The sequence below is a fragment of the Cervus elaphus genome, chromosome 28 (assembly GCF_910594005.1).
Source record: "Cervus elaphus chromosome 28, mCerEla1.1, whole genome shotgun sequence".
Lineage (NCBI taxonomy): Eukaryota > Metazoa > Chordata > Mammalia > Artiodactyla > Cervidae > Cervus > Cervus elaphus.
This window is the reverse complement of record NC_057842.1, coordinates 18,898,637-18,918,661: the sequence shown is the minus strand read 5'-3', so window position 1 is coordinate 18,918,661 and position 20,025 is coordinate 18,898,637. Positions and strand designations below refer to the sequence as shown.

At 36.7% G+C, this 20,025-nt stretch overlaps 1 protein-coding gene across 5 annotated transcripts in view; it reads right to left on the bottom strand.

Moving 5' to 3' along the window:
• The window catches only part of MYO6 (myosin VI), a 157,939-nt gene that overhangs the window by 56,193 nt on the left and 81,721 nt on the right, over nt 1-20,025 (bottom strand). For all 5 annotated transcript variants that reach the window (XM_043889839.1, XM_043889842.1, XM_043889843.1 and 2 more), the window contains exons 10-15: nt 16,653-16,733; nt 13,844-14,024; nt 8,498-8,642; nt 7,213-7,370; nt 5,771-5,862; nt 3,888-3,960 (exon numbers count right to left, since the gene is read on the bottom strand). In XM_043889839.1, the coding sequence (XP_043745774.1) occupies nt 3,888-3,960; nt 5,771-5,862; nt 7,213-7,370; nt 8,498-8,642; nt 13,844-14,024; nt 16,653-16,733 (730 nt within the window). The remainder of the gene's footprint in view (nt 1-3,887; nt 3,961-5,770; nt 5,863-7,212; nt 7,371-8,497; nt 8,643-13,843; nt 14,025-16,652; nt 16,734-20,025) is intronic.

Below are 20,025 nucleotides of genomic sequence, written 5' to 3'. Positions count from 1 at the left end.
AAAGTTCAATCTTCCAAGACTGAACCAGGAAGAAACAGAAAGTATGAACAACACAATTACAAGCACTGAAATTGAAAATGTGATCAATAATCTCCCAAAAAACAAAAGCCCAGGACCAGATGGCTTCACAGGAGAATTCTATCAAACATTTAGAGAAGACCTAATGCCTATCGTTCTAAAACTCTTTCAAAAAATTGCAGAGGAAAAATAAAAATTGCAGAGGAAGGAAATTGTTCAAACTCATTCTACAAGGCCACCATCACCCTGATACCAAAACCAGACAAAGACAACACAAAAAAAGAAAACTACAGGCCAATATCACTGTTGAACATAGATGCAAAAGTCTTCAACTAAATTTTAGCAAACAGAATTCAGCAACACATCAAAAAGCTCATACACCATGATGAAGTTGGATTTATTTCAGGGATGCAAGGATTCTCCAATATATGCAAATCAATCAATGTAATGCACCATATTATCAAATTGAAAGATAAAAACCATATGATAATCTCAATAGATGCAGAAAAAGCCTTCTAAAAAATTCAGCACCCATTTATGATTAAAACTCTTCAAATAATCGGCATAGAAGGAACCTACCTCAACACAGTAAAGGCCATACATGACAAGCCTACAGCAAACATTATTCTAAATCATGAAAAACTGAAAGCATTCCTCCTAAGATCAGGAACAAGACAAGGGTGTCCACCTTCATCACTATTATTGAACACAGTTCTGGAAGTCCTAGCTATAGCAATCAGAGAAGAAAAATAAATAAAAGGAATCCAACTGGAAAAGAACTAAAGCTCTCTCACTATTTGCAATTGACATGATACTGTACATAGAAAACCCTAAAGATAGCATCAGAAAATTACTAGAGCTAATCAGTGAATTTAGCAAAGTTGCAGGATACAAAATCAACACACAGAAATCACTTGCATTTCTATATACTAACAATGAAAAATTAGAAAAAAAATTAAGGAATCAATGCCATTCACCACTGCAACAAAAAGAATTAAATATCTAAAAATAAACTTACCTAAGGAGACAACAGAATTGTACACAGAAAATTATAAGACACTAATGAAAGAAATCAAAGATGACATAAACAGACGGAGAGCTATTCCATGTTACTGAAAATGACTACACTACCAAATGCAATCTACAGGTTCAATGTGACCCCCTATCCAATTACCAATCACATTTTTCACAGAACTAGAACAAAAAATTTCACAACTCATATGGAAGCACAGAAGATCCCAAAGACCCAAAGCAGTCTTGAGAAAGAAGAATGTAGCTGGAGGAATCAACCTTCCTGACTTCAGATAATACTACAAAGCCACAGTCATCAAGACAGTGTGGTACTGGCACAAACACAGAAATATAGATCAATGGAACAAGACAGAAAGCCCAGAAATAAACCCATGCACCTATGGGTACCTTATTTTTGACAAAGGAATCAAGAACATACAATGGGGCAAAGACAGTCTCTTTGATAAATGGTGCTGGGACAACTGGACAGCTACATGTAAAAGAATGAAATCAGAACACTTTCTAACATCATACACAAAGATAAACTCAAAATGGATTAAAGACCTAAATGCAAGACCAGAAACTATAAAACTCTTAGAGGAAAACACAGGCAGAACCCTCGATGACATAAATCAAAGCAAGATTCCTCTATGACCCACCTCTTAGAGTAACAGAAATAAAAACAAAAGTAAACAAGTGGGACCTGATTAAACTTAAAAGCTTTTGCACAGCAAAGGAACTATAAGCAAGGTGAAAAGACAACCCTCAGAATGGGAGAAAATAATAGCAAATGAAACAACTGACAAAGGATTTATTTCCAAAATATACAAGCAACTCATACAACTCACTATCAAAAAAACAAACAACCCAGACAAAAAGTGGGGAAAAGACCTAAACAGACATTTCTCCAAAGAAGACATACAGATGTCTAACAAACGCATGAAAAGATGCTCAACATTGCTCATTATTAGAGAAATGCAAATCAAAACCACAATGAGATTATCACCTCACACCAGTCAGAATGGCCACCCTCAAAAAGTCTAGAAACAATAAATGCTGGAGAGGGTAGAGAAAAGGGAACGTTCTTGCCCTGTTGGTGGGAATGTAAACAGCCACTATGGAAGACAGTATGGAGATTCCTTAAAAAACTAGGAATAAAACCACCATATGACTTTGCAATCCCACTTCTGGGCATATGCCCTGAGGAAACCAAAATTGAAAAAGACCCATGTATCCCATTGTTCATCGCAGCACTATTTACAATAGCTAGAACATGGAAGCAACCTAGACGCCCATCAACAGATGAATGGATAAAGAAGTTGTGGCACATATACACAATGGGATATTACCCAGCCATGAAAAGGAACACCTTTGAGTCAGTTCTAATGAGGTGGATGAACCCGGAACCTATTATATAGAGTGAAGTAAGTCAGAAAGAGAAAAATAAATATCGTATTCTAACGCATATATACAGAATCTAGAAAAATGGTACTGGAGAATTTATTTACAGGGCAGCAGTTGAGAAACAGACATAGAGAATAGACTTGTGGACATGGGGAGAGGGGAGGAGAGGGTGAGATGTATGGAAACAGTAACGTGGAAACTTACATGACCATATGTAAAATAGATAGCCAAGGGGAATTTGCTGTCTGGCTCAGGAAACTCAAACAGGGGCTCTGTGTCAACCTAGAAGGGTGGGATGGGGAGGGAGACGGGAAGAAGGTTCAAAACGGAAGGGATACATGTATACGTATGGCTGATTCATGTCGAGGTTTGACAGAAAACAAGAAAATTCTGTAAAGCAATTATCTTTCAATTAAAAAATTAATCAATTAATTAATTATGAATAAAAGCTACAGGACACAGGAAGAGAAATCAAGACTCTAACTGCACTGGGAGAGAACGATGCATCTTGGGCAGTTAGTGGGGGTGAAAGGGGGCACACTAGCTGAGCTGTAAACCAGAGTATTCTGACAGATGCAGGGCATGGAAGTGGGCAGAAAGGTAAACGGAAGGGGAGGAGTTTCAGCCAAGATATCCAACACCACCATCAGAGGCACAAAGATCTGAGAAAGGGCAACGGATGTGGAGGGATATGCTAAGTGGACCAGGCAGGATACGAAAGTCCTTTGAGAAGTTATATAAATGTAAAGTATTATCACTGTGACTGTGTTGTTGTTCTTACCACTGCTGTTCTATCTTGTGCAAATCTAGCACGAGTTACTGGCTCAACTGTCAAATGCCACTTTCACAGCAAGGCTTACCCAACAGCTGATTTTAGAGATAGGCCGGAAGGAAAAGCCAGCCTGAGCACCAGTTGGGTGGCGACAGGAAAGATCTCTCTACCAACAAGAGACCAGGAAAGAGACCGCTCTCCTGCTGCGTGGCATTATCTGCTGGGCCCCACTGAGCTTGTGAGGCTGGCCTGCAACCAGCTGGAGGGTAGAGCCGAGGTACAGAGAAGAGACGAACAACAGCAGGCGCAGAGCCAAGCCCCTGCAGACCCCGCGGGGAGCCTTGCTACACCAGACTTCCTCACGCCACGTAAGGAATCCCTTCACTGCTTAAACAGGGCTGCTTCCTCCTTAACTTAGTCACGTGTTAACTGTTCAAGAAAGAAAATGCCCATCACAGGAAACAGAAGAAATTTTCAGAATACTTTCAGTATAGCTGAATTTGGTGCCTTCATGTGAAAAAACAACTTCCCAGCAGTACTAGAGAGGTAAATCCTCTGCTGAATACCACAGTTTCAAGTCCCATCCCCAGGAGTATCAATTACAGAGCACAGAAGAATGACTAGTGAAAACATTCACTGTATCTTCCCATAATTCCCCAAAATGGATTAAAACAACACATACCTATACAGTCCTGATTATCCACATAATGCACTTCATTCACCCCTAAACCTTCCTTTTGATAGAGTTCTTGTTCCTAGAAAGAAATAACCATAATCATAGATATGGAGATGCCATGTGAGAGGAAAGACTCACTGTTTTATGCCAGATATAATCATAACATTTACTGACTAGTTAGTGTACAAAGGTTCACACCAACTGATTTGGTGACTGAGAAGTCTTACAAAACGTTAGGGAAGAAAAATCCTTGTCCCTAAGGCAAGGTGAAATCACAACTTCAATGGCCAACATAATGAACAACTCATACATGTTCGCTCACAGATAAGCATGCTTTCCCTGACATACACTGGGCAGCCAGGCACAGACACAGGGATCTGTTAATAATCACTCACACCCAAGACAAGACCGGGGTTGGGGGCAGGCAGGTGGGAATTTTATCAAAGATGGGTGAGCAATGCAATGAGCTCAGGTTTATGTATCATTCTTATTTTCCCCCTGAATGTTTAATTATTTCCTCTTAAGAGACATACTCAAAAAGGTTTCTGTTATTCTAGGAGGCAGTGTCCACTTGAACTCAATCTGAATTTGAAATTCACCTTTTTATTTTAAAGAACTGTTATAAATATAAATTAAGACTGTCTCCTCCTCATGAAGTTTCTAGATAAAGCTTGCTGGGCTGGTAGGAAGGGAAGAATTAAGGCAGGTTAAGTGAGAAGCATACATGCCAAACTTCACACAGCAATGGGATGACTGAGGCAGCAGAGGAAACATTTTCAGAGAAACTATCTTCACTGCTAAGTACTTGTTTTCACCTCTTTGTTTATGCCAGAACTGGCTTAACTATAACATATAAGGAGAGGTATAAAAGTTGGAATGTGCTGGGAAACCCAAAAGGACAAAAACATAGTAAGAAAGGAGGAAAAGACGAATGGGATTGGAACAGGAAAGAAAGTATTTCACATTTCAAGTCCAGACACAGAGGGGAGCTCAGAAAACAGCAGTGCTCGTACGAAGGGAACAGGGCTATGAAGCAGCAGCCAGGAAGGTGGGTGTAGGCCTGCAGAAGTCACTGAACTGCAGAACTAACGGCTGGGCTAGATTAAGGGAGTCATTTTGAGTTCCCTTTAACTCTGCCCGCTTCACTCAGGAAAATACATCTCAAACAGCTCAAAGGAAGGGAAGGGAGGAGTATCAGTAGGAAACAGCAGAAAATTCAAAATACAAGGTAAAAAATGGTGAGACTAATCACAAATCTACTGATTCAAAGTTACCTATACATAGTGAGGACTCTGAAGTGTTACAAAGGAGTCATCTACTATGAGAAGGAGCGGGAAGTTCCTTACTCGACCAGAGGCAGCGTCCAGCCAAAAACATGCCACCTACGAGCCACGGGCAGTGCAGTGTGACCGGCTGGGCTGGGGAGGCAGGCCGGCCGGGGCCCATGGACTCTCCCCAGCTGGGAGCTCCGCCACCATCCACAGAGAGAGGGTGAGCAGGGAACGAGGGGCAGAGGCAGAGACCCAGGGGAAGAGAGGGGGACCCGGACAGGGCTGAGAGGAGACTGCTGATTCGCAGTGGGGGACGAGAGGCAGCAGAATCAGAAATGAAACAAGAAGAATTTCAAGTCTAATAAAAGTCACTAGTAAAAAGCAAGATACCCTCCCTTCTGAGGAGGCGCCCGTTTTAGAGTTTTTACTTAGCTTGGCTCCTAAGCTCAGCTGTACCATCGACACTTAGGATGTGCCCCCATAGCCCACGCAGGCCCTCTCTGATTCCCTGGGCCACCTTACATCACACCACATCCATCTGGGTAACTGCAGTCTATCTCGGTACCTTGAAATTTAAAACAGAGGGCCGTTCTTAAATCTAAATTGTACGTCAATTACCTCCTTCAGAATCCTTTCATTAAAAAACTGCTGAAGCTTTTCATTGCAATAGTTGATACAAAATTGTTCAAAACTGTTATGTTCAAAGTACTCTGAAAATAAAACCAGAATCAAGAGTCATTATCAGATCAACTTCACATTAATAAATTTAACTTAGGATAAAATTTTATTGTATCAATGCTTAATTTAACAGTAGGTTAAAATGTATGTATAACTGTTTCATACTCCTCAAATGCTCTTATTTCAAGACTTAAATTTTGATAGGCACTAAAATTAAATATTAGAAACACCTCAGCTTGACAAAAAGTTGTTTGTTAGATAAATGTCATATAGTAAAAGATATATAAGTCACTTGTAACGTACTTTTAAGGCACAGGAGTTAAAGCAATCTAAATTGAAGAAAATGACTTAAAATGTAAGCACTTCATATTTTTTTGTATGATCTGTGAGATTATAGTTAGAAAAAATATTATGGATACTAATGCATTTCTAAAATCAAGGAGTTGTATTACATTATTTCTAAGATCCTTGCAGCTTTAAAATGTTATGACTTTGTGTATTCATGTGCTGTGCCAAACTGGTGCAGACCGGGAAACAAATGTCTGAAGACTATGAAATTCTGAAGTCAGTAATGAATGTTTCTCTAGCTCTGAACAAAAGGTAATGCGCTTTAGTGTAAATTTCAAAATATATATCACATCAAAAACAAAACTCTGCCCTTCCCAAAAATGTAAACACTCATATCTTCTCTTGGCAACTGCAAACAAATTACAAAGGACAGCACTTGTGCAGACAGAAGGAACGCCCACACTGATAAAGCTCAATAAAAAAATGGTCAGACTTACTTTGAGATTTTTACAACATGGTCATTCCAAACAAAGCATTCGGACATCAGTGACTCATTTCATTTCGGGTCATACACATCCACAATTCTTCTCAAATATTTATCTTAATAGCTTACTCATTTGGTAGAAATTAATTGGAAATAGCTCACTGATGACAACTAATACTCAGGATGAATTTTTATACATAGTTATGAGTTTGGCCAGTGTGCTGGATCAACCTGTACCCAGCTTTACATTGGAGTCAATGGTCTTGATGAGCCAATTCTCTCTATCAGCAACACTGAAGACTTCATTCAGTTCTACTCATTTGAAAGTACTGAGACATGTCTACCCACAGTAGTTTCAATCAGCATGTTTTAATTTAAGCATTGGTGTGACCAAAATCCACCAGTCTTTTCTTTTATCCTGAAACATTAGCTTCTTATTTAAATCATATTATGAAATGAAATGACAGTATGGACATATAACTGGAAATACATTAAAGTGAAAGGTATTAAAGTGAAAAAAGGTTTTTAAAATTTTATTTTAAACATGTGTGGAAAAACTGGGTGTAAAAATATCAAACAGATACAAATTCACAAACAAAACTATATTTACCAAACCCAGCAATATCCAGGACTCCAATAAAATAGGACGATGTTTCAAAAGGAAAACACTGGTTTACTCTGTTTACCACGTGATCAAAAAGATGGCTATAGACAGTCTTTGCCAAGGCATCCCGGGCATTGTTTGCCTGTTCCACTTTCAGGGGTACCCTGTAAAAGAAGACCAAGTCAACAGAAATTCTTCCTAGTAATACGTTATGGAAATAACACCAGGTTCCCAAGAACTGAGTACACACAGTCAATGTAAAGGACAAAATAAACAGCTACAAAATGTCAGTTGTAAATGGAAACAAATAAATAGGGCCAAGTAGAATACTACAAGAGAATTATCTATAATTAGAGTAAAGACCTATTATTGAGTAAAAGAATATTAGGCTCAAAAAATCTTTTTAACCTTAATTTTATACCTCACGGTACATGCTGAATACACAAAAAATTTATTCAGAGGAATAATCTTCCATGTGACTTTCTTAAATGCAAAAGAAACTGTGTTTAATTCCAGACAACTTTAAAGTTCAGTAATTTGTTAACACTGTTTAGGGAAAAAAGAAAAAAAGTGTATCTTAAAATCCAAACTGTCCCACTCTGCTCTTTCATCTAAGTACTAATAATTACACAGCGTAACAGCCGTAGATACAGACACGCGGTGTGATGAAGACAGACTGCCACGCAGAAGAATTTCCAGACACTATGCTAAATGATGTCATAAAGCATGAGGCACTTTGGGAACACAAGAAAAATTTGTCAAACTTTGAAAGTAACCTCCAAAGTCATTCAGGTCAGACTAATACTTGAATCTCTTCTAAACAGCGGTTTCTCAACTTACATTTCCTGCAGAAGAACCCTTTCCTAAAGGGACTCTGATGTGGACACTCCATCCATAAAACACAGAACTGCTTTAGAACACAGGGGAAATGGAGCGAAGGACCACACCCGGGGCTTTTACCAGCCTTCCCGTGGGCTCCAGAAAAGTCTCTGAAGGAACCACACTCCTGCGGGCACTACTATACACTCTCCTCACTGAGCTTGTCTTCAACGTAACAATAATTGGGAATTAGCTTAGCAGAGAACCAGGCTAAACATACCTTGCTAATGTTGCCCAAAGTAAGTTATGGAATTTTCTGTGTCGCTAACAGGGCTTTTCTTAATCCTTACTTTTTACATTTACTGAAATGTTTTGAAACAGTCCTTTGCCTTACTCAGCAAGGAACAGAGACAGGATCTGGCTTTTTCCCCCCAAGGCAGGACTTGCAGGGAGCAGTGAGCAGGGAACTTACTTTATCACTGTTCCTTTGGTGCCCCCTGCTGTTGTCAGCATGACTCTTGTAGTTAAACTTACACGAAGATCATCTTCATCCAGACCCAGTAATTCAGCACAATATTCCAATGACTGAGTAGATTTATTCTTCAGATTACAACCACCTAATGAAAACATATTTTAATTTGCAATTAATAAACATCACACGAGATTTTCAAGATGCATTTCTTAGAAGTACACTTCACTGACATAAAGCTATGAACTAGACAAGGCTTATTTGTGACTTGTAATTTCACCTCCCTTGTTCCCCACCCTTGTCAGACATTCAGACTGCCAAGGTCACTGGGCAACTCTCATTCAGGGCAGCCCATGACACAATCCCTTCAGCCCATCAATTTTAACCTATCATGGTTTCATTTTTCACGACCCTGTAAGGGAAATATACTAATGATAGATTACAAACCTTGCTAATATATTAAATCTCTGGAATAATAGAATGCCTTATCACTAAAACTCATATGACTGCAGAAAGCGTTAAGGAGTAATTTCAGTGGTAAACGTCGTGAGGTCAGTGTGGGTGTGGATGTTTGTCTAGGGGCGGGTGTGAGCGTGCACTCATGCATGTGCTGGTGATACTCGGGGACAAAGGAGGGTGAGGAGGCCATGGCCCTTTTTTCTGAACATCATATCTATACATTCCTATTTATGAGGCTGTTTCAGAATGCTTCTTTATAGAAAGACAGCATACAACAGTGCTTTAGACTCCAGGCTCTTACGACTCTACAATTTACTAGTTGTGTGACCTTGAATGAGTTACTTATTATGCTCAGTTTCCTCACCCATATAATAAGGATAGTAATTGTATCAATCTAATAAGGTTGTTATGAAGACTAGTAAGGGTGGATATGTGAATTGCCTGGAAGAGTGTCTGGTGCATAATAAGCACATATAATTATTGTCTTATTAATAATAATAAAATAATAAATACTTAATATGTTTAGGACTGTATAAATGATTCACTTAAGACTATCTAATTTCAAAATTACAAAGAATGCATGTAATCATAATGAGAATTATATCATGACAAATAGATAAACCATTTAACAGACTGGTCTCAGGAGAAACAGACTATGAGATCTCATATGAATAAGGTGTTGTCAAGACAATTCATTGAGGAAAGAACTGCATTTCAAACAAATGGCAATGGACAACTGGACATCCATAGGCAAAAGAATGCAGCTGGACTTCTACTTCATACCATGCAAAGAAATTAACTCAAACTCAACTTCAAGGTAAGAGTTAACACTATTAAACTCTTAGAAGAATTCAGACATAAATCCATATGATCTTGGACTAGGTTGGTTTCCTAGATATGGCACCATAAGCAACAAAAGAAAAAAAATATGCAAATTCAGTTCAGTTCAGTTGCTCAGATGTGTCCGACTATTTGCGACTGAATGAACTGCAGCATGCCAGGCCTCCTTGTCCATCACCAACTCCCGGAATCCACCCAAACCCAAACTGGATTTCATCAAAGTGAAAACCTTTTATGTTTCAAAGAACACTATCAAAAATTTAAAAGACAAATCACAGAAAGAGAGAAAATATTTGCAAATTATGTATCTGATAAGGAACTTCTATTCAGAATATACTTAAAAACTCTTACAAGTGAATTTTTAAAAGGCAATCAAATAAATGAGGAAAGAATATAAGCAGTCATTTCTCAAAAAAAAGATATACAAATGGCCAATAAAATCATGAAAAAATGCTCAGCACCTTGATCCATCAGGAAAATGCAAATAAAAACCACAATGAGGCAGGACTTTGCATGCACTAGACTGGTGAGAATGTAAAACTGGTTCAGTTACTTTGAAAATCAATTCCTCAAAAGGTTAAATATAGAATTACCATATGACTCAGCAATTCCACTCCCAGGCATACACACAGAGAAATGAAAATATATATGCACACAAAAATCTGCACATGAATGTTTACTGTAGCAATATTCTTAATAGCCAAAGGTAGAAGCAACCTAAAAGTTCCTCAAATGACAAAAGGATAAACAAAATGTGGTATATATCCATGCAATGAAATATTAGTGAGCAAAAAAAGAAATGATGTCCTGACAGATGTTTAATGAATGAACCTTGAAAATACTATGCTAAGGGAAAGAAACTAGTCACAAAAGAGCCCATATTGTTTGATTTCATTTATATGAAACACCCAATTAATTGATAGAGACAATATAGAACAGTGGCTGCCTAAAGGCTAGGTATTCGGAAGGGTTGGGGAGTAATTAATGAAGGGTATGGAGTTCCTTTTTGGAGTGATGAAAATGTTCTAAAACTGATTAGAGTGATTATTGTGCAACTCAATATAAATTATATTTCAATAAAGCTGAAAAAAACAATAAGGGAAGAGGAATATTTATAAGATATATTAAACCCTTAATTCCAGGAAAATAAAATTACTACTAATTTCTAGTTTGTACACACATACACATGATCTAAAATTACATAACTCAAAAAATTTACCACCAATAACGGATCAATTCATTTCAATGCTTTTTTATTTTTAACTATTTTGCAACATTTCTTATATACTTTCAGGAATTATATAATACTAGCATAAAATATTTATGCTAGTAAATTAAAAGTTTTTTAAAACATTAAAAACTTCAGAAAGGCAAAAAAAAAAACCACACTATAAAATAATGTAAGACTTTCATGTCACTCCTTCTTAAAATGAACTTCTTTGAACAATTTTTTATAATTGTTCTTATAATAACGTATATTTCATCATGTGGAATTTTAAAAACATAGCAAGTCCCAACAGGTATTTTTTGCATTTCCATCAAGTAAAAACTTCTAAATAGCAGTGGGAGCTGTCTACATATTTATTAAAGAATAAATTTTCTGATAAAATAATCACAAAATATCCAGAGCTTTTTCAAATTGCAAAGTCATGCCAAAATTGAGCTCTCTGGGACAGGAAAAAATAAATTCTAATTAGAAAGAAATCATCTGAATCTACAGGAAGGATTATAGGAACAATGAAGATTAATATAATAAAATCTTAGCTATTAAAATAAAAATGACTTAGTTTATTAATTCTTTTGATTTATTGCCTCATTCCAATCTGCTCTGCTTTCTGCTCATTTTCCCTTCAACAGAAGGAAGTTTGAGAAGAAAAATAAAAGACAATGTAAATATCTACTAACTGCCTTTTGACAATTAAATGCTTTCCAACTAACTAGACCCACATTCATGATTCTCTGTGTACACCTGCATGTCCTACCACAGGGCAATAATACAAGGTGTGTGAACATGCCACCTATCACTTGAAACAAACAATATTTCCAAAGTGTGCATTAATTAAACATTTTTGGATATTATTAATACTTGGAATTCCTACATGCTCCCTTGGTATAATGATGCCACAGAGCAAACAAAAATGTATTCTAACATTTCATTACATTTTCAAATCCCTCAAAAGAAACTAATACAAATTTTAATGCATACTGAGTACATACCTGATATTGCCTGGTTTTTCTTTTTCCTTTTTTCATTTTTAACTGGGAGTAATCAGTATTTTTATTTTACTTATGCATTAAAAACACAGTGATTACTACATGGCAGGCATAAGTATTTGCATCATTCTATAAATATTCAACTCATTTATTCCTCTTTATGACATGAGGTTGGACTCGGTATTTATTATTCCCACTTTACAGGTGAGGAAATCGAGACTCAGAGAGGTTAAGTTCCTGGCCCCAGGTCACACAGGCAGGTTAACACACGGTTAAGAGACTGGCCCTAGACAATGTACTCCTATATACCACACTCTGTCATCTGATGCTGAGGTCACAGACTCACAGACACTCAGCCTGAAAGCCATTAAGACTGTCAACTTCTATCTGCTCAGAAAGTTCAGTGACAGAGGGCAATGAGGGGCAGTTATCACACACACCAAAGTCAGTCACATGTGAGAACCAGCTCTCATACCTACAACTTCACTAGTGACCATACTACTTAAACTTCTCAGAGGTCCTACTTCTGTAAAATGGAGATAATATCCTCTATCTCATTATCTTTATTAAGTTCAGATTATGATTATGATGTTTATAACGAAACACAATATAGGAAGGGTCTTGCACATAGCAGACACATTCATTTTTTAATGTTCTTCCTTCCTCTTGTGCCCCCTCCTTATATGCAAACTACTCTTAAGGTAACTGTACTTAAAAAACATTTCCCTTGTGGATTAGCTCTTCATTATTTTATGAGTGAAAAAGTCAAGGTTTACAAAGCTTCTGGGATCTGACACTAAAGCCCACATTACTGATCGCTGTGTTAAATGGTGCTTTTGATTTTTTTTAAACAATGTATGTTATGCAGGAATCAACAATCTTTTTCTCTAAATTATGAGGTTTTAGGCTTTGCCGGCCATGCAGTCTGTCACAACTACCCAACTCTGCCACTGCAGCATGAAAGTTGGCATGGATAAGACATAAATAAATGTCTTTATGTGTTCTAATAAAACTTTGTTTACAAAACAAAAACAGGCAGCTAGTCAGATTTGACCATGAGCCAACCCCTCCATTCATGGATCAAACTTAAGATCATACAAAGAGTTAGTTGCTCAGTCATGTCTGACTCTTTGCAACCCCATGGACTGTAGCCCACCAGGCTCCTCTGTCCATGGAATTCTCCAGGCAAGAATACTGGAGTGAGTAGGCTTTCCCTTCTCCAGGGGATCTGCCCAACCCAGGGGTTCAATCTGGGTCTCCTGCATTGCAGGAAGATTTCTTCACCATCTGAGCCATCAGGGAAGACTTGGTATTTACATAGACTGAAACAGTATGGTTGAGAAGTTGTATCATGCAGGCATTTAAATGCTTTTTCAATGTGCATCAAGTTTAACTTGTTTTCATTTCCGATAATAATGTATATGGGCTTTTATGTACTCAATTATCCTAACTAACTAATCCAAGTTTAGATCAGTGAAACCAGAAAAACATCAAAATGCCTCAAAAGATAGTAGAGGATTATTCTGTTCACTTATTGAAAAGTCCAAAAATTTAACCAAATATGACCCTCGTAGTCAGAGTTACTTATCCTTCATAAAATGAGTTTATTCCTCATCAGTATCACTGCTTTATTCAAAAACAAATTTCACAATAATCAAAAATGCAGCAGCCTTCAGTTGCAAGTTTCATCATGTGAAACAATATAGTCTGGAAATGTAGGGGATTAACAAACTAGCACACAGAGTCAATGTACATAGGCAATTAAATGACGGAACTTCAAATATTACTTCTTTTTAAAACAAAACAAAAAGACCACACACACAAAAAAAAACCAACCTGAAGTGCTGCCGGCTTCCTCAAAATCAATATTCCCAAGGTGCAGGACACCAGCTACTACCCGGAACAGATCAAGCTTTTCTTCATCATCCAAGCCAATCTTTTTCATAGCTGTGCACATTCTAATAAAATCTCCATGATCATCCAACAAAGGATCTTTCAAGGAACCTGCCTTAAGATGCTACAAGACAAGAAGACATCAATTAATTGTGGTCTACATTGCTTAAGTATCACCTACACAACTACTCAAGGTCTAGTAATGCACTATATAACATGCAAAAATAAAATGTGTCAATCAGAAAACTTTAGTGTTTCAACACATTCAAAAACTGAATGACAGGGCAAAGTGTACACAGGATCTATATATTATTTCTTTCAATGGTGTATGAATCTACACCTATCTCCACAAAAATTCCAGTCAAAAATGGAATGAGATGTTTTCCAATTTAATTACAATTTTAACTCTAAAGCTAAGACATTATATAAAAACATAAATTGAGTGAAAATGAAGGAAATATCTGTGGTTGAATCAACATAAAACCAAAGGTCAAAAAGAACTGAAGTTTTAAAAAACTGTAATACAATTTTAAATCTGAGCTGTACCAGTATTCAAAAGCAGTGAACAGTGGAAAGGCTAACAACAATTTTCATGGCCTGGGAGTTAATTTTTAAGCCTTTATCTATTAGTATATATGAGGTAAAGTATATCAGTAAGCATTATGCTTATGCTAAGAATTCATGCAATGACTGAAAACATTTCAGAAAAAATGGCAGAGAAAAATCTCTTTTCTTAAAAGAATGTTCATCTAATGTATTCTTCACTAGAACCTATTAATAAACTCAGAAAAAGGAAGAAGAAAAGTCAGCCCTGCAGAAACTAGAAGGAGGAAAAACAAAGTTACTGGACACAGAAAGATTGGACTAGCAATTTTCCAGAATTTGAGAATGAATAAGCAAAATTAAACGTTAGGTAACAGTGTCAGAATTAACTGGCCATTCTAGACATCCCTAGGAGAGTTTTTTTTTTCCTCTGGGTTGCCAATTGCTTCCCAGCTAAAGTTGTAATTGCCTTTCCACAGTCTTTAAAATGTTTAATTATGCACGTGTAAAATTTCTGGAAAATGTCTAGACAAAGAAATTTAATTTTATTCTTCAAAGCAGCAAACAACAACATGCAGCCAAATTTAAAAGAAAACACATATCATGCAGAATTTTTAGTCTTGCAATTGATCAGTTACTTCACTTGAAAACTGTTTCTAATCAAATGTCCATGAATATATTGCTATCACAGCAGACTAAAAATACTGCATTCTCCTAAAAATTACACACAGCTTAAAAACACGCCAATGGAACTAGGCAAAGAATTCTGAATAGTCAAAATGATCACCTCATCCTCCTGATACAGAAAACAATAAAAAGCAATTTAAACATATTAAATCCATTAGTCACTTACATATTTTTATATATAAACTCAATAATGTGAATAAGATTCTTAACAAAGTATGGTGACTCTAGAATCAGAAAGTGAACATTTTCTTCTTAGGAGAGTATAAAGAGTACAATACTCTTTGGAAAGTAAAATAACAGTCTTCTTTCCTCTCCGCTCAGTCTTTCCACACCAAAAGATTAAATGTATATATGTATGTGCTTTTTCCTTTAGGATAGTGGCAATATTCCACCAGGGAATGTCCCAATTATCCTAGTGAAAATAATATAATTTCTGTATTTCAATGGTACCTTGTAAAAATATAGATTATCATAACAAAAGAGAATACTGTAATAAATAATAATGTCATTTCTTAAAGTCTCAACTATGGATGATTACAATTTATAATTCAGACATCTGTATCTAAAATGATAAATAAAATATCAATTTAAACAAACATTAACTGCAGATTCATCTTTAGAATTCAAAATAACGGGGATTTTTGTTTTCTGTTCTTTTCTATGAATATATTAAAGATATAATTCTCACTATCTTGAAAGTAGTCAAAAACATCTAACTCACTCAAATGCAGAGACATTAAAAAGTGAATATAATAAAACTTTGTTCAATTAAACACTCAATACAAATCTTTTTAAAAAATTAATAAAGACAATATGAACTAGTCCCTATAATTAATCCTGACTTAGTATTTCATAATTTAAGCTACTTGAGTAGCTACACCTTCATACCACTTACCACCTACACATTGCATCTTAGAATTTATAAAGGTTGTAGATTTTTACATTAAGGATTTTATGCTTTTAAAGTAATATTTAATGGTATAATTATATCCAATTAATCCTAGAAATACAATAATTTGTAAAAGTTACACATAAAACTAAGCTTTTCATAATAATTACAGAAACATGCTGTTTTAAAGAGAAATATCACAATAACACATAATTAGTTCACAACAGCGCTCACTCTTTCTGTACATCAAAGCTTATTTCAGCCTTGACACAGATAATAAATTATGAAGAACATATTTTATATTTAATCCTAATGGTTAATATGAGAGTAAGTTTCAAAACTGTTAGCAAAGGATGATTTTTAGGCAGTTTGATACCTTCACGTTTGGAAAATAACAAGACAAAAAGTGCCCTGAGGTCCCACCAAGAAGACCCAGAGCCTGCAGCTTCTAGAAATAGCAAAAGAGGGATGAAGTGCTTCACGGCGAGAGAGGCGTGAATGACTGTGGGGTCTTTTACGCATAAGCCTAAAAGTAAGAAATCTTACTTGGGTTTCAAAATAAAAACAGAATGTATCTTTCAGCACAATTTTTTTGCATTAAAGATTATAATCTGTTTTTAAAGTCTACTTTACCTCAGGAGTTTTTCTGTTCTGCAAAATCTGTTTGTCAGTTTCTTTGTTAGCAAAGTATCTAGTGCAGCCCCGGTTTAAATACTATGACAAAGAAATTTAAAATATAATTAACAACATGATCCACAGGAAAATAACACAAAGGAAAACACAATCTATCCAACAGTGCTAACCATTTCTAAACATAACCTGAGTATCATTTAATCTTTCAATTAAAATCAATACTTCTGTATATCATAAACACTTTACTTCTATTAATCAAACCAGGGATGGTGAAACTCTTAATCTGAAAGTTGAATTAAATGATTAACAGAAAAAACAGTACCATAAAGCTTTCCTACTTTTAAAAGGGAGCAATTTTAAACCTTCACAAGATATGACCTAAATATGCAAGAAGTCTCAAACAAGGACCCACAATGCGGTTGAATATTTTGAGTAATATTTTAAATTCTGAATAATTAACAAATAATATTGAGTTTATTAATTTCTGGTTTTTACAATCAGTCCTTCAAACCATACCTTTCATAATGACTGACAGTTAACACTAACTGTACATAAATTACATTTGCTTTATGAACCTTCACAGGTATTCAAATAACAATTTCAGCTTTTATCTCAATGATTTACTTCCCTGCCCCGAAGTTTTTTAAGACTAAGTGCTTTGAAAACACAGAACAAGGGAAGCAACTGAAAAGAAAATAATCTACTGGTCTTGAGCAGAATCTATTACCCACATTTAACAGGTGGGGGTTGTTCAGGAAGGAAGTGCATAGGGAACAGGATAAGAAAATTTTTTAAACATCTCAGCTTTTCTTAAATCAGGTCACTAGGATTCCACTCTCCAATGACATGAATTCCAAGATTAAATTATACAGATATCAAGAAAAAATTTACAGTAAATCGAATGATTTAGGTATAAATTAATACTGAAGATAATCAATGCATTTATCTCGCCCCATTATAGTGAAATATTAAAATACAGTTAAAACCAGAAAATAATATCCAACGAATTTTTCTTTGCAAACTAAAATCTTGAGGGAAAGAATAAAATAAAAGGGATAATACTGGTAAGCAATTTCAACTGACTTTCAAAACAGAGCTCTTTTATTTAGTAGGGTAACAGTAGCTTAGCTATATGGACCCAAAACAAATGTTTTCTTTGATAGCAAGAGTTTTATCCACCTACTGCAACTGTTTTTATCAAATACTAGGTTTCTAGACAGATGGACTTAATAATAAAACCTAAGAACAATACTTGTTTCTTCTAACTTTTCTGTAACTAGAAAGCTGTAACTTCTCCAGTCACCCATTCTCACTCTATCCAAGCCTTATTTATATTCAAAGATCCTTGCATGACTATAATGAATACTTCCATGGAACATGTGCAAAAATATTTCAAAATTTAGAATAATATAAGCATTTTTAACCTTTTATTTTCTAAAATACATGTGTAGTTAATATGGATGTTTCTGAACAGATGTAACTCTATAATTCTTTATATACTAATTTGGATAGAGTCACTAATTTGTATACAGCAGAGACGAAAAAAATCTGGAGGCGGGGTGGGGGGAGTGTTCACCCTGCTGCAGTTTCTGCTTTGTTTTTACAACTTTATCCCCGAGTTATTACTGGAGGCCTAAACTAAACCAGAGAAAAACCTGATGAAATGACCAAGACTCGAGGTCACTCTAAGGCAGAATAATTTGGGGGAAGGAATACAGAGGTGCATGCCTGCCTGCCAGAGAGGAATATCCAAGACAGCAGATGTTTTTCGGTAAAAGCTAATGCTGTTCCTCTAGTTTTCCTCTTACCACTAAAAGGATGCCCTTGTAAGAGGAAATCATGCCCCTAGGTCACGCCACAGGGACAGGAAACTCTGACCTGATAAAGCATTTCAGAGGCTGCCCGTTTAGATTGGCGGCTGTCCTTGTGACAGGAAAGACTCTACATTCTGAGACAAAGAAACTACGTTCCCAAGCCCCCAAGTAGAAAGAAACACTATGTTAAGACAACAGCCATGTCACTTTATCCTTAACTCAGTGTTGACAAAGCCACATCAACAATATTAAATTCCATGTAATTCATATTATAGTCCCTTTCTAAAAATCACTGTAGAAAAATGCCTCTTCTACTGTCATGAAGATACTGTAAAGGCTTCCCTCATAGCTCAGTCGGTGAAGAATCTGCCAGCAATGCAGGAGACCTGGGTTCAATTCCTGGGCCGGAAGATCCCCTGGAGAAGGAAATGGCAACCCACTCCAGTATTCCTGCCTGGAGAACCCCATGGTCAGGGAAGCCAGGCGGGCTACAGTCCATGGGGTCACAAGCGTCGGACATGACTTAGCGACTAAACCACCATCACCCCCAGAGAAGGTTAAACATTGCAGAACTACAAACACAGATGCAGTTATAAAGCATTTTAAAACAACAGAGTTTTTAAATGTCCAAATATACATTAAAAGAAATTGACTGAAGTAATAAAGAGAAGCCAGGTTGCAAACACACACACACAGAACAATAATTAAAGATAAATGTGTGTCATGATTCTCAAGTAGGACTACTGGCCAAAAAGGACTATGAGAATCACCTGGAGAACTTTACACCGACTGCACTTCCGACTTGCACCCCACGATTCCCACGTCCCAAATAGGGACGCCATTTTCCAGCTGAGAACTTGTAAATTACACCTACCACTCCCAGTCACCACTTCCCGAAACTGAACACTTGGCATTCCTGACTTCCTCGTGCTTCTCTCGCAACTCCACTTGGGCTTCCTTTCTTAGACAGCTCATCTATACTCATCCTCTTTACCTCTAGAGTTTGGATCCTGGCACATGCTGTTCTACGTTATGCAATCTCTCTGCACAATCTCATCTCCTCACTCTCACAGTTCTATCATCAGCATACTGACATCTCGCAAACCTGTCCCTGCAGCTCTGACCTGATCTTGGCCCACCCAACAGTCTTCTGAACAGCTCCACCTGGATAATCCACAGACTCCAAAACTGGACGCATCCTACACACCACAAATCTTCCATCTGGCCCCAACATGGTATTTACAGCCACCCAGTTACCCTAATGAAATCCTAGAAAATAATTTCAGACTCCTCCTTCTCCTGACCTAATTCAGTCTCCAAGTCAGGTCACTTTACCTTCTGTTTCACACATCCCCTCCTCAGTAACCCTGCCATCGCTAAACCAAATTCAGGCACTGAGTAACTGCAATGTCACCTACCGGTTCCCAACTCACTTACCCATGGTCGCAATTTCTATCCATCCCCTCCTCCACCACCCCACCCCACCCCTCTTAACACCCTTCAACCACTCCTTACTAACTACAGAAAAAAGACCCAACTCTCTAGCTTCAACTCCCGTC